This window comes from Colletotrichum phormii (assembly GCF_030913505.1).
Source record: "Colletotrichum phormii strain CBS 102054 chromosome Unknown BDP81scaffold_13, whole genome shotgun sequence".
NCBI lineage: Eukaryota > Fungi > Ascomycota > Sordariomycetes > Glomerellales > Glomerellaceae > Colletotrichum > Colletotrichum phormii.
The window spans coordinates 1407619-1419939 of NW_026851455.1; the positions used below are offsets into that span (position 1 = coordinate 1407619).

General features: G+C 54.7%; 3 protein-coding genes across 3 annotated transcripts; 1 reads left to right on the plus strand and 2 right to left on the minus strand.

Annotated features, from left to right (window-relative positions):
- Window positions 1–1275: 1275 nt before the first annotated feature.
- Window positions 1276–3495, minus strand: BDP81DRAFT_431425 (isocitrate dehydrogenase). Its single transcript, XM_060590679.1, has 4 exons — window positions 3230–3495; window positions 3034–3093; window positions 2542–2751; window positions 1276–2487 (listed from the first exon to the last, which is right to left on the minus strand). Exons 1-4 carry the CDS (start codon window positions 3317–3319, stop codon window positions 1696–1698), a joined length of 1152 nt encoding a protein of 383 aa, XP_060443974.1. The 5' UTR covers window positions 3320–3495; the 3' UTR covers window positions 1276–1695.
- Window positions 3496–4433: 938 nt separating this feature from the next.
- On the plus strand, window positions 4434–7693 carry BDP81DRAFT_451080 (exocyst complex component Sec5; the record flags this gene model as incomplete). The annotated part of the gene is made up of 3 exons (XM_060592595.1): window positions 4434–4773; window positions 4826–6921; window positions 6977–7693. 3 exons carry the CDS (start codon window positions 4434–4436, stop codon window positions 7691–7693), a joined length of 3153 nt encoding a protein of 1050 aa, XP_060443975.1.
- A 700-nt stretch (window positions 7694–8393) lies between these two features.
- On the minus strand, window positions 8394–11350 carry BDP81DRAFT_352087 (uncharacterized protein). The gene is made up of 3 exons (XM_060586225.1): window positions 10609–11350; window positions 8880–10463; window positions 8394–8813 (listed from the first exon to the last, which is right to left on the minus strand). Exons 1-3 carry the CDS (start codon window positions 11108–11110, stop codon window positions 8503–8505), a joined length of 2397 nt encoding a protein of 798 aa, XP_060443976.1. The 5' UTR covers window positions 11111–11350; the 3' UTR covers window positions 8394–8502.
- Between the last annotated feature and the right edge of the window lie 971 nt (window positions 11351–12321).

The following is a 12321-nucleotide window of genomic DNA, read 5'->3' on the forward strand; positions in this document are numbered from 1 at the left end:
GATTGGAGCCGGGAGATTCTGCCGGGTCCTGTTACTTTCCAACAGGTTGAGACATGCATAGCATGTGAGCGCAGAATCATGACAACGGGATGATCAATATATGACGAATATCAACGAACCACAGCTTACTGAATGTTGCCTAGCTGAACACTTTTCTCTGATTTCCCCATCTCCCCCCGCCCCCCCCCTTTTGATACTGACGTGAGAAAGACTATCTAACGCGGGAATTAATACTGTTCCTTCTAGGGGGGTACACCCTTTTTTTTTGTCAGCATGCAAGCACGCACTGGCATCTCGGGTGTAACCCAATGTTTTCCAAGCGGCGGCGATAAGACAGTACACAGAGAACGAAGAAAACACGATGCTTCACTTCCCGAATCTCAGACCACGAAAAGCAAGGGAGTTGATGTTGGTCAATATTCATTCATCCGAGTCTTGCAAATCTGAGGTCCTGTACTGAGAGAAATTATGACGCGCCTGACAGTCCTCTGGTGATTAGTTCGATTCGAAGTCCTGGATTTCCAATGGAAGTAAACGGAACTCAAGTAACAATCATTCTGCGTTGTCGATTGCCTTTTCTTTGTCTTCTTAGTGGTCATGTTCGAGGCTGTATTTGCCGTATGATCTAGATAACTATAAGGACTTACAAGAGAGAAGAGAGAAAATATTCAAGGTATAACTTACGTACAAATCTCACTTTCTTGGTTTCGTGCAGAGCTACCTTACCCAAATATCCCTCGATTGCTAAACCCGTAGAATGACGGCCTTGATCTGGAAATCAAATAAAGCAAGGCAAGGACTAGACAAGGAAACAGAGTAGAAAAGCATGGGTCACAAACTGAGTCAGTTACGGGCAATGAGCTCCCCTTCTTAGGCACCTTACCCAGAAGGAAGAAGAGGGGACCGTATGTGAGTGTCTTCTCCTTCCATCTTGGCACAACCGCAGTGTAAGGCGCAGATGGCCGAGGGGCTGAAGAGGCGCCATTGGAATCCATTCTTCCTTGACCACCCAACCTTAACCTTCGCCTCGCTTTTGGTTCGATTCCCTATTGGTTATTCCGTTTCTCCCCCCCTCCCATGGAACATTATCTACGCGGTTTTGTGATACTCCGATGCATGGGACGTTGAGAAGGGGTTAGATCGTGCTCTGCAACGGTGCCATCGCATGTTTTGACTGCCAACAAGGACACTATATTCTCTTCTCTCTGCCATTTCAACTCCCTGAATAGATGTCAAGACGACACTGTCTCCACGACACGAGGCTTATGTAAGAGCTTGCTCATCCCAAGTCTCACTAGGCATGTTCACGGACATGGCGCCCCGTCAGTGCGAAGAGCTGCCGTCGACTCTCAGACCTGAATGTCCGTCCTACCTGTCAAATTACTGCAGTCTGCTTCTTTGGTCTTGGAAAGTGTCTGTTGGTTGCCTTTATTAGGTGATTGACGAGCAACAATTTCATGAATGCGAGAGCAAGAGGAACGGGTCCATGTGTTGTGAACAGTCAATGAAGTCAATTATTGCCACCACCATTGTGTTGCCAGTCACTCACGGCCCGATGCAAACCACAGGAACGAAAACACCAAATTTTGTTGGAGCTCATGAACTCATTGAACGACTATGGCTAACGTTAAAGGAAACAGGAGGTAATATCCGTTGTCTAAGATCGTACAGTCTACAGGGAGGGGTAGTAGGTATCTACAACTTGGAAATGATGGCGCCGGCAAACTCGCCAGTCTTGGCCTTGCCGCCAAGGTCGCCGGTGAGGGCCTTTCCTTCCGCGAGGGTATCAAAAGCGGCCTTCTCGATTCTGTCGGCGTACTCGCCGAGGCTCATGTGTCTCAGCATCATCATGGAGCTGAGGAGCAGGGCGGTGGGGTTGGCCAGGCCCTTGCCGGCAATGTCGGGGGCGGAGCCGTGGACGGCCTCGAAGATGGAGCACTCGTCGCCAATGTTGCCAGAGGGGGTGAGGCCGAGACCGCCAATGAGACCGGCGCACATGTCGGAGAGAATGTCACCGTACAGGTTGGGCATGACGAGGACCTTGTCGTTGTAGGGGAGGGGGTCGGTGACCATCTTCAGGCAGGTGTTGTCGAGGAGCTCGGCGTCGAACTCGATCTCGGGGAAGTCCTTGGCGACGTCGCGGGCCGTCTTGAGGAAGAGACCGTCGGACATCTTCATGATGGTGGCCTTGTGGACGACGCGGACCTTCTTGCGGCCAATCTCCTGGGCCTGCTGGAAGGCGAAGCGGAGGACGCGCTCGGAAGCCTCGCGGGTGATGAGCTTGATGGACTGGACGACGCCGTCGACGACGACGTGCTCAATGCCGGAGTATTCACCCTCGGTGTTCTCACGGATAAGGACGGTGTCGACGTTGTCGTAGGGGGTCTTGTAGCCGGCGACCGATCGGCAGGGACGGAGGTTGGCGAACAGGTTGAAGGTACGGCGGAGAGTCAGGTTGAGGGAGACGTGGCCCTTGCCAATGGGGGTCTACATGGTCACGTTAGAATGGGCTGAAGGGGCTGATTGTCGGTGGAAACATACGGCGAGGGGTCCCTTGAGGGCGACCTTGTTGCGCTTGATGCTCTCGATGGCGGCATCGGGGATGGCGGTCTTGCCGTCCTTGAGGATGGGGGTGACATCGACGGGCTCCCAGGTAACGGGGGCCTTGGCCGCGGCAAAGATGTCCTTGACGGCCTGGGAGATCTCGGGACCGATACCGTCACCCTCGATCAGGGAGACGGGGTAGTTGCCCTGTAAGGTTGGTGGTTAGTTTTGTTTTGAAAGTCGTCTAGATGTCGTAGGTTTGAGCATCGCCAATTGAGTGATTTTGGCCTGCGCAAAGAGCCTACTCAGGCTTTGTTGCTGCTCGAGTACCCCCGTCCATCTGCACATGACGAGTGACGTCTGTGTCCAAGAGTAGAGAAACGAAGTCCTATGTCGAGGTTGGGTGCGCCAGCAACAACAAAGCCGAGGTCTTTACTTTGCGCGTAAAATTTTATGGGGCGGGTAGTAACGGAGGAGGGAATGGCATACGTTGGAGTCCTTGACACCGTGGAACTTGGCGACACGCTCGCTCGAGTAGAATCTGGAGTTCTATACAGTTGTTAGTAATTGGTCCAATTTGAATGGCTGGCCTGTAGGCGAGGCCCTGCACGTGGGCATCGTCGAATCGTCGCCGGCGGGCGGGCGGGATCGCGGGACGGCAAGGAACAGGATGAATTGCGCGCACCTGGAACTGAGAGACGGCGGCGACGGCGCGGGGAGCGGCGCGCATGGCCTGCTGCCGGAGAGGCGCAGCGAAAGTACGGGCGGCCAGCATCGTGTCTAAAGTCCTTTGGTGTTGAAGGATACGTGGAGGCGGAGGCGGAGGAGGAGTGGTCGGGTGGGAAGGATTGGTCGTTTATCGGGGGACGGGAATTTTAAGGTCGGGAGAAGGAAGTGTTCGTAGCAGAGACGCCAGCGGCGGCCAGCCGGGTTTGACAGGTGAGAAAATAAACCGCCGCTTTACCGCAGGGGTCTTGGCTGCACCAGCAGGTGTAAGCGGCTTCGCTGCGGAAAAAAAACTCTTGATTGACTTTCTAATGCTCTCATGGGAGGGACTCTATTTTCGACCATCTTTCGGAATTCTACAAAATTTAACCATCATGCTTTCTGGAAGGCATGAATGTTGGTTTTCACACAGTCTTGTACATCTCCATAGTATCTTATTTCCCTGAGTTGTCTTTATCCGAGGTTGAGCATCCCGAAAGTGGGATCCCCAGTAAAGCGGCGTTGTGTCTTCACTGGCAAAAGAAAACATCCCGCGGGATTATCGATGACCGACCTCCTAGCACCGACTGCTGCCGAAGGTTTAGCCACAAACCCAAGCCACATATATGGCTCAGGAAACCCCACCTTTCTCCAATTTTTCCTCGGGTGGCAGGAGCGGACATGGACTTTTCCGGCCAGTCGAGGACCTGCCTGTTATCGTTGACTAAGGTACCTATGGAAGGTAGCCCACCTGACCGAGTTCACCTTCAGGACCCGAGGTGTGTGTCGGTGAGTGTTCTCGGTGTGTGCCACAGAATGCACCAAGTGGGCTGCACCGTTGTCACCAAGGTACCTCTCTCTCTACCCACGAGCAGGACAGCAGGTAGCTGCCACCTTGGACAGAACACAACCAATTCACGTTTCCATTCCACCGAGTTGCTCTTCACTTTGTCGCACTCACGCAGTGCCTCTGCACCTCCGGCACCCTGGTTGCCTCTGTGTGGCATTGTCAATCATTCATCTTTGGCCAATGGAATTATTCGTCTTGTACCTTTGAAACAGCTACACGCACTGCAAGCAGCAAGCTCCCTCGCCGAGCCCCCCAGCCGCTCATCGGCCGGCTGGGACAACGATCGCTTTACCCCTTTGCAAGCCACCACGATTCGAGATACCGATACCCCATAATGTCGTCAGACTACGAGAGAACTATACTGGATTTTTACCAGCTTCCAAACCCATACCCCGACGAATGGCCAGCCGAGAAGAACCAGAGCGATGCATCCGACGATGAGGACGAGGCAAAGGACGAGAAGAAGGCGAAGCTGCAGCGCCGGAAGTCGCGATACCAGGCGCTCGAGAGAGCCGTCAGTGATCGGCGCAGCATAATCCCCGGAGCTCAGTCGGACAAGGGAGGTGTCGCCAATATTGTCCAGCGCGACGAGCCCGATCCCTTGGGCACCACCGACAGCGTCGTCAGGACACTCCGCCAGTTGGGAGTTCCCATTCAGGACGACCCGCGATTGCGTACGTGGACTCAATACTGTTACAAACACGGCAAAGACTGACATGCGCCTAGGCAATCGATTCCTCCTGTCCTCCACCACCTTCTCTCCCGCCTTGTTCCTCTCGCAAATGCATGCGACTGCCGACACCCAAAGCTTGTTGACCGGCCTGGACATGCTGTCCCAGTCAATCGATCAAAAATCCGCATCACTTAAGGTTCTGGTGGAGACCAACTTTGAGCGCTTCGTCAAGGCCAAGGCTACCATTGATAATGTGTACAAGGAGATGAAGTATCGCGGCGCCGAGCCGCCTCCTCCGCCAACGACAGGCCGTGCTCGAGCTCACTCCCGCCACGCTAGTCGCAGCAGCTTCCGAGGCAGCAACGGCGGCATGAACCTTGCTGCATCCCTTGGATCCCCGACCTCCGACACCCGTAAGAAGAACGCCCTGGTCAAGGAAAGCGAGTACGGAGTCTCGGGAATCAAGGCGCCTCTTCTGGATGTCTCTGCCAAGGCGGAAGATGTGTGGGGTCCGGCGCTGGGAGGACGCGAGAAGGAAGAGAATCTCAAGGTTGTGTCGGCAAACCTGGATCAGTTCAAGGAGTATATCGAACTAAGCTCTGCAATTGCCGAGAGCATCAAACGAAGAGACTACGAGAGTCTTGTGGAGGACTACAACAAGGCGCGCAAGTTCTCAGACGATGCAAGAGCACTGGCAGCAAACGCCGCAGCGGGCTCTTCAAGCCAGACCGACATTTATCAGATTGTTGTGGCGGCACGCATATGGCACGATGTGGATGAGCAGATCCAGGCCTTCAAGCGGGATGTGTGGCGGAAGCTCGTCACGCTTCACGGCGTCTCCAAGGCCGACAACCTGGGCCAGCAAGACCAGCACATGGAGCTCATCAGTCTGCTTCTCGAGCTGGGCGTGGACGACAATCCGATTTGGGTCTGGCTGCTTAGTCGGTACGACCACCTCAAGGGGAAGATTCAGTCGACGTCAGACCGCTCCAAGGTCGAGGTGGAGGTGCTGCGACGACGCCTGGCCAACGCCGACAAGCCCGGCGCCCACGCGGTTGCATCGCATCTACGGTCTCTGGGACGTGCGGCCGTGGAGAACAAGATAGCCTCGGCCGATTCCGCCGACGTGATAGAGTTATGGGAGAAGATGTTGGCTTTCCTATCCAGTATCCTGTCCGCGCAAGGCATCCTGGGAGAGGTTGTAGACTTCTGGCAGACGGTGCAGGGCTTCCTGGATGGCAAGATCCAGCGCACGCTGCCCTTGGGTTACAATGGAGAATCACAGACCCATCATCAGCTGCCAGAGAAGCGTGCCGGAGACCTGCAAAAGGGCACACTGGAGCTCGTTGACATGATCCGCGAGACCGTCTTTGCCTTCTTCGCGGGCCCGCCACCCGAGGATATCTCGTTGCTCTTCTCGCCCCTCCCCCTATCGCCCAAGAGCCCACCCTCTGCAGGAGCCGGCAACTCCACGCCCACCGGACTCTTAGATCCTCGCCTTAACCTCGACCCTAACAACATCCCTCCCCCTTCGCCCAAACGCGGCGAGACATGGGAGAAGCTGGCCTTTTGGCCTCCGTGGTCAAACTCCGTCAGTGGCGTCCACTATCTCTCCAAGATGCTCGCGCTGGTGGGTTCAGGCGCGTCTGACTTGGCGAGCATCGGTCCGGTAGCCAATGGGTCGGATGCCGGCGTATTGGACAGACTCAAGACGCTCGTCAACATTTCCAGGGAACGATGCGTCACCGCTCTTTGCGCGGCATGGAACAAGGACGCTGAAAACATCAAGTTTGTCGAGGACTGGTACCGATCACCGGAACTGGGTGACCTCACCCGCATGCCCTCGAGCTTTTCTGCCTTTGAAGGCGCGTTGCTCACGGGCATGCAGAAGATTCTATACATATCCGAAGCCATGTCGAAGCCTGGCGCGGGGGATATTGTCCTCCCACCGCCTAGTAAACTCTTGCAGATGGTCAGAAGCCAGTACGTCACGACGCTCTATAAGGCGTTGAGCGGCATGGTGGAGAACGCCGAGCGATCTGTCAAGAAGGCCGACGACGATTGGACCACGGATATGGATGGGACCATTGTCGCCTCCGCTGCGCCCGCTCCCAGCGGTGGAAGAGCGACACTCGACGCGGGAGACAGGGTGAGTTTGATTTGTATGTGGTATTGGAGTAATCATCTACTAACACGAGGTATAGAACGTTCGTATGCTCCTCACTCTCAGCAACCTACAGTCACTCCGAGCCAAGGTCGTGCCGAGTCTCAACTCGCAGTTTGAGAATGCGTTCTCGGTCAAACTCAGTGATGAATCCAAAACGATCAAGGATGTTCTGGGCCAGATTGATGCTAGGCTCTTCCAATCTTACACCCGCCCATCCATTGAAGAGCTGCGCAACATTGTCAGAGCCGGGGTTGCCTCGCCCGACTGGGTCCCCGAGGTGGGCCAGAAACCGCGGGAAGCGAGGCCCTACGTCTACGAAGCTCTCCTCAGTCTCGTGCTCGTCCACACCCAAGTCTCGACCACGGCGCCCACGCTCACCTCGCAGGTGCTCTCATACCTCCTCGAGCAAACCAGCCGTGAGCTCCTCGAGGCGTTCCGCACGCGACAGAGATACACCCTCGAGGCGCTGATGCAGGCCACCCTGGACGTCGAGTTTGTCGCCCAGACGCTCAGCCAGTACACCACCGATCGCGCCTCGGCGCTCCAGAGCGAGATTTACCAGGAGCTCGATGGGCGCACCGATAACGACGCGCGCGCCCGCCTGCAGAGCGAGCTCCCGGAGATGAGAAGCGTGTTGAAGCGACTGCGCGAGGCGAGCAAGAACGAGTTTACGTGCTTCAGGAAGATCAAGCGGCCCGGCATTGGTCCCTCGAGGACGGGCACCGGCGATTCTGCGGCGAGTGTCAAGGGCTAGTGGCCCCCTCCTCAGTGCAGAATGCGGAAGTCGGGTATCTGGGCTTTTTAATGGGTTGCAGGGCGATTGGTTTGGTTATGAAGGAGTAGAGCCATTGGGTTGGGAGGCATTGGAGGTCCTGGGATACCATGGCTCACGTTGTCGCAGGCCTGCCTACCTTGCCGTGGGCCTGAAATGAACTCAGGGGAAGAATCGCGCCTGCCAGATTGGGGTGGGCGCATGAGTGATGAAATATTCAATGTCGGATAGCCCATGTTTTGCAATAACAAACAAGTTCAAGGTACACACGGTTATGGTTCAGTGAGTTGTGATGGTGATGTGCGATGCAATCCTTTACAGGGCAGAAATGGGGATTTGGCTTGAAAAAGGGGGGGGGTATCTATCTACCGTGACGAATTCTAAGTGAACTTTTGGTGTGTTGTTTTAGCCCATCTATCTAAAGAGAAGAAGCTACATCATGTAACAGTGTAAATCTTTTTGCTTTTCCCTTTTTTTTTTTTCCCATGTTCCCAAAGTGCCAAAGTCTTCACGCCAACCCAAGTCCTGTGGTTTCCTTTTTTGGTATCCCTTTTTGGTTCTTTTAAATGTAGTTTTGCTTTTGTTGGTGGTCTCCAATGGAGGTGGTAGTTGTAGTCGTACATCATTAAGGGGTGCTTTTTTTTTTTTTTGTTTCCTTGAAAAAAGGTATCTTTTTTTCGTTCCAGTCATTCATCGTGAGTTGTATATGCGTGCTGTGATGTCTCTCCTTTCACGGAACATGTAGCAGCGGCTTAGTGTCCGGTGTAATACCGCCAGGACCAATCCCCAAACTAGGGCAGATCAGTCGGCAGCGACTCGGCGGGAGTAGGAGCAGGGTCAGGAGATGCCCCCGTCATAGCGGTGTCGGAGACGGGAACAGGGGAGGCTGAAGCCACGGGGACGGTTGAAGGGTGAGGCGGGGCATGAGGGTGAGGAGGCGGAGGTGTACTGTGGCCAGAGCTGGAGGCTGTGACGGCATGGTGGTGTCCGTGGTCGCCCTCCTTTGGTGGGAGCAGGACGTGGCTGCAAAAGTGCAGTTCGAGGGACCGTGAGGTCTCTGGGCTGAAGGCGCAGTTCTCGAGCTTGCGGACAACGTCGTCGTCTGGGAGATGTCAATGTCAGCATGCTTTTCATTTCTTGAGGACGATAGGAAAACAAAAAAACTTACACTCGAGGTTCAGGGCATGAAAGAACTCGGCCATCATGTCAAAGTCCGATTCGCCGAGGTCGACTACACTCAACCGGCCATCGAGGGTGCGGAATGTCTTGGGGTGAGACTTTCGAAGTGTAAGGAGCATCTTCAAGAGGTCGGCAATGTCTCGGCCCTGGTTGACGTACATGGTGGGAGGGCGATCGAGGGGCCAGCGCTGGCGGAAGTCGTCCATCTCCCACACCTTGAAGGTCCAGGTGGTCTTTTCCAGGCAGTGGAGGAGGATGAGGATGGAGAGGTAGACGTCAAAGTTGATCTTGGCCTTGCCGTTTTCCAAGCAGCGCTGGAGCTCGCTGATGAGCTTGTTCGAGACGTTGTTGGCCTTGCGCTCCGTGGCGGCCGACAGCTGGAAGGTGATGAGGTTGTAAATGTCCTGGTCGTCGTTGCCGGCAAACTCTTCGGGGCCAATGGGCACGACTACGCCTTGGCGTTCTTCGGATATGCACCAGCCCCGCTCGCGGTCGAGAATCTCAATGAGACCCCAGAGCTCAATGGCGAGCTTCAAGTTCTTGCCCGTCGCCTTGTTGTCGGGGAACTTTTGCGCGGCCGCCAAGACGACCTGCATGAAGTGGGAGGGTTCGCGCTGGATGAGTGTCGGTAGAATGAACTTGAGGAACTCCTCCATACGGGCAGGGAGGTCCTCCTTATCTTGATCAATCATGACGACTCGAAACTCCGTCTTTGTGTCTGGGCTCGTCTGCTCCTCCGTCTCCCCCTCGGTCACAGGAGGAGGCTGCGGGCGGGGTGTGAGTAGAGCGGCGAGCGTCAAACTCGGGCTATCTTCCCACAAGGAGACGACGAGGGAGGTGCCGTTGGAGAGCAGCTGGTATTTCTGTCTGGCGTGCTTGACCCTAGTCTGCGCCAGGACTACTATCAAGGCGGCCGAGTAGAGGGTAAGCTCTTGGTTCAGACGAGTACGAACGCAGGGGTAAGTCCAGTGACGCGGACCTTGGATCTTTCGGCATTGGTCGCAGGGATCGTTGGTGCCGCACGTCTTGCGGAGGATGCGGCATCTTATGCAGGCGCCCTTCTTGCGAGCGGCCTGAACCTCCTTGCGCCGGAGCGGGTTGTAGGCCTTGCGCTTGTGTTCGCTCTGCGTTCCATTGCCGATTGGCATACGGGTGCCGCCTCTGTTGGGGGGAGGTACGATCGGGGCCACGTGAGTGGCTACTGCGGGGATGTGGTTCGTAGTCATGTAAGTCATCTCGCCCCAGGGCTGTTGAGGTTGCTGAGACTGCTGAAGTTGCGGAGGCAGAGAGGGTCCGGGAAGGGCTTCGACAGAGACGGCGGCGTCTGCCTTGAGTACCTCGTCTGTTTCCATTACAGGGTTGATGACTTGAAGTGGTTCGCTGTGCTCGGCGGCAGCCATTTCAGGGTCCATGAGGGAATGAGTGAGGCGGGCAGTCGCGGCGGCGGCGACGGTGAGATTCGATGAATCGAGAGGCGGGTCGTTGGGATGCTGTGTAGCAGCCTGCAAGTGTTCCATCTTTTCTTCGGTTGTGAGGAAGCTGAGAGGGTTGGTGCTGTCATTCGAGGTGGATTCTATGAAAGTCAGGTCATCTGAGTTTGAGTTGAGAGAATGAGATGAGAAGAAAACAGTGCTCCTTCCTCAAGTGGGCGGAATGAGATGAGAGAGAGGAACAGGACAACAACTGGAAAGAAGAGAAGAAGGAAAATAAAAACGTACCCTTTCGCTCACGACCAGGCCGATTCTCATAACTGCATGGCGGGTTCTCGAGGGTGAATTGCTCTTGGACTTCGAAGCCGATTCCGAGTTGTCGAACAGCGGACTCGGATCGGTCGCGACCAAGTGCCGAAGGCGCCCCCATCTCATTCTCACCGACTTGTCGTGAGGCTTCTGCGAGAGTTCGGAGGGCAGACCAGTTCTCAGGTGCTTCGGGGGCGACTTCGGCGACGGCGACGTCGAGCTGGTTGAGGGGGAGATTCATTGATCGCGGGGCTGATGAGCCGGAGTGAAGTCCAGCGAAACCGAGTGCGGCGTTGATACGTTCTTCGGGTGTGATGGCTGGGCACTTTTCCGTAATGTGCTTGTGCAGGACCTCGCCTCGACCCTTTGGGAAGTTTTCACCACACAGCTTGCAGGTGTGAGGGTATCGGTTGCTAGAATCTGGAAGTTTGGGGCCCCTGGTGAAATATTCCCCAACCACGGGGTTTGGTTTTCGACCCATGGTGTATTATTTTGGCGAGTATTCCAGGCTGAATAATCCAACGCGTTGCCGGGTTTAGCCCAAACTGATTTGTTGACCTCTTACAACTCGATACTCGAGATTCAGCACACCGCAGAGTGCTGTGGTGACCGCCCAAGAAATTCTGCCCTCGAGGTCGATATGTAGGAATTGGCGACGGATCAGCAATCTGAGATGCCGAGATGATGGACTGTTTGATCCGCAGTAGGTCAGAGAGCCACTGGCCAAAAAATGCCTCGCCAGGCTTCTACCAGCGGGCGACAATGAACGATAACGTGGGCTGGACCTGGGCGATGCGATGCGATTCACAGATTCTGCCACGGCTCACCGACGTTGGAAGCGACAAAATTCTCACACCGCTTCCCATGTCGGATAAATTTCGTGGTGGAGCCGAGCAGATCTTGCTGGTCACGTGAGAACCCCACCTGCCAACTGCCCGTATAAGTACTCAAGTACTTTGGACTGCCACGGTACTTTGTTTTGGTGTATGCTAATTGATAGGTACGCGCCAGACTCTATTATGACACTCAACAAATGGCAAATCATATTGCTCGTCTTTGGTTTTTGAAGATGAAGAGAGAGCTCTGAAGGTGTGAGTGTGTGACTGGAGTTGCAAAGTCATGTCGCAGCAATGAGCTTGATCATCAGACTGGAGGGCGTTCGAGGTGACCAAGCCAATTTGAGACTGGTACGGATTAATGGGTACGGTATAGCTTGGTCGTGTGCCATGCTAAAAAGAATCCAACATGCGATTTGTGCTTAGAATAAGAGCAGATCCGAATGACGTACAGCTTGAAGTTCAAGTTTAGATTTGAAGCAAGCGAACCCCCTGTACTATTCAAGATCTAGTTGATATACACGTGCATTCATTAATAGCAAGGTTATCTCCTAAGGTATGCCCTCAATTACCGCCAAAGCACCTCCTACACCATACAGCAACAGCCAGCCTCTACAGCCTATTCGAATCGTAGTGACGAACGGAGATGTACCTAAGGTCAAAAATGGCAGTAGCCTAAAGAGGCTATCAGCAGCAGATCATCATCTTCTACACACATTCAATCCGTGGTCAAGGTAAGGTCACCAGCTTGTACTTCGTAGAACTGAGAGTACTTGGCACGTGACTGGGTTAAGAACAAGGTACCGAGTACCTCGTGCGGGTGGGGCGGCCTCTTATGGACGTGTTCCTGGATTGG

Excerpts from the sequence above, each read along its gene's own strand:
- BDP81DRAFT_431425 (XM_060590679.1), bottom strand. The coding sequence starts at position 3,319 with ATGCTGGCCGCCCGTACTTTCGCTGCGCCTCTCCGGCAGCAGGCCATG. Across the intron at positions 3,094-3,229 it reads CCGCCGTCTCTCAGTTCCAG|AACTCCAGATTCTACTCGAG; the intron begins GTGCGCGCAATT and ends ACAACTGTATAG. Across the intron at positions 2,488-2,541 it reads CCCTCAAGGGACCCCTCGCC|ACCCCCATTGGCAAGGGCCA; the intron begins GTATGTTTCCAC and ends GTGACCATGTAG.
- BDP81DRAFT_352087 (XM_060586225.1), bottom strand. The coding sequence starts at position 11,110 with ATGGGTCGAAAACCAAACCCCGTGGTTGGGGAATATTTCACCAGGGGC. Across the intron at positions 10,464-10,608 it reads GCCTGGTCGTGAGCGAAAGG|AATCCACCTCGAATGACAGC; the intron begins GTACGTTTTTAT and ends TGACTTTCATAG. Across the intron at positions 8,814-8,879 it reads TCATGCCCTGAACCTCGAGT|ACGACGACGTTGTCCGCAAG; the intron begins GTAAGTTTTTTT and ends GACATCTCCCAG.